We start from the raw sequence: 1,405 nt of genomic DNA on the forward strand, positions 1-1,405 counted from the left end.
ACCTTTTTTAGAACAGGCATGTATTGATTTTTATTGTATATAATCACGTAATGATACAAGATTATTCAAGTTGCATTTTTATTCGGCAGGATAAAGTCAAAGAAAGAAAAATGAAGCACTATAATGAGATACTGTAATCTTTTCACAAAAGGAGAATCTATTAATCTTCAGTCTTTAATTTCATTTATTGCTTTCACAACTCTTCGCAAACTGATTTCTTTACAAACAGAAATTTTTATTATTTCACATAACATCATTTGCACATGATTCACACGCTTGACTAGTCTTATTCGATATGGTTTCATTCTTGATATATATTAATGAATGTTGTTTGCTTCAAATGGCACATCCAGATGATTTTTTCGGGAGCGACGTATATAATAGCTATTTTATTCACGTGTATAAATCAAAGTCTACGCCATACGGCCAGCTCGTAAATACTTCCAAATAAATTATCTTAAGCTATAGCTACGCGACAGTTAAGTCGCGTGCTTTTCACTGAACACTTTTGACAATTTTCGTTCACGACAGCCAATACTCTATACGTTCGGTTTATCGCACTTTCACACGACCCGTTGTAAATTTCTCACGCTTGCTGGTTAATAATTAGTGCGAAATTGCGATTTCATGCGAACGCGTTGAGTCGATTTCCTCTTCCATTCCCTTGTAATAACACGAGTCGATGGTTATATTTCTCAATTCTTATTCCATCGGAATCGATGCTGGAGCGAGCCATCGAGAATGCTCGATTGACGTGCGAGCGATCTCATGGCCTATTGTCTAATTTATAAAGCGACAATGGTCAATAAACAAATGGTCCTCTTCGTACAAGACGCTCGTTTACGCAAAATAAACGCAACGCTTTACGACACATGTGCGAGAAACAGTTTTTCCACTCACGACATTATTCACCTACGTGAGACGGAAACTTGAGATCACCATTTAGTACGTGGATTGAACATAGGAATCGTACAATATCCTCCGGGAATACTTAAAACTTGAATTTTGGCCGGTGTCACGGAAGAAGGCTGCTTCTCACTGGCCTTTTGTTATAATCATCGTCTATGTCGTGGAGATCAGGTGGGTCCGCGAAACCGCTGTCCTCGTAACGGGTACAACGTGAACCGGGCGATCTCGGCGGATGGACTGGATGAATGCTGCAACAAGAAGAACCGAGAATAATGCAAATACTTGAATCGGGGATGTGGAAAAACATAAAAAATTATATAACATATAATTTCTATAAACACAAATTTTTATTAATAATAATTTTATTTTTATCCTAAAAATCACGTATTACATGTAATGATTATATTTGCAAAATTTTGTTTCAAATGTATCATGAATGCAAGAGAGAAAGAGAGAGAGAGAGAGAGAGAGAGAGAGAGAGAGAGAGAGAGAGAGA

At 37.1% G+C, this 1,405-nt stretch overlaps 1 protein-coding gene across 1 annotated transcript in view; it reads right to left on the reverse strand.

Moving 5' to 3' along the window:
• Nucleotides 1–1,015: 1,015 nt before the first annotated feature.
• Nucleotides 1,016–1,405, reverse strand: part of LOC105626122 (coiled-coil domain-containing protein 170) — an 18,206-nt gene continuing 17,816 nt past the window's right edge. The window contains exon 14 of the mRNA XM_012207434.1: nucleotides 1,016–1,157. Within this exon, the coding sequence (XP_012062824.1) occupies nucleotides 1,016–1,157 (142 nt within the window). The remainder of the gene's footprint in view (nucleotides 1,158–1,405) is intronic.

Source organism: Atta cephalotes (genome assembly GCF_000143395.1).
Source record: "Atta cephalotes unplaced genomic scaffold scaffold00004, whole genome shotgun sequence".
NCBI lineage: Eukaryota > Metazoa > Arthropoda > Insecta > Hymenoptera > Formicidae > Atta > Atta cephalotes.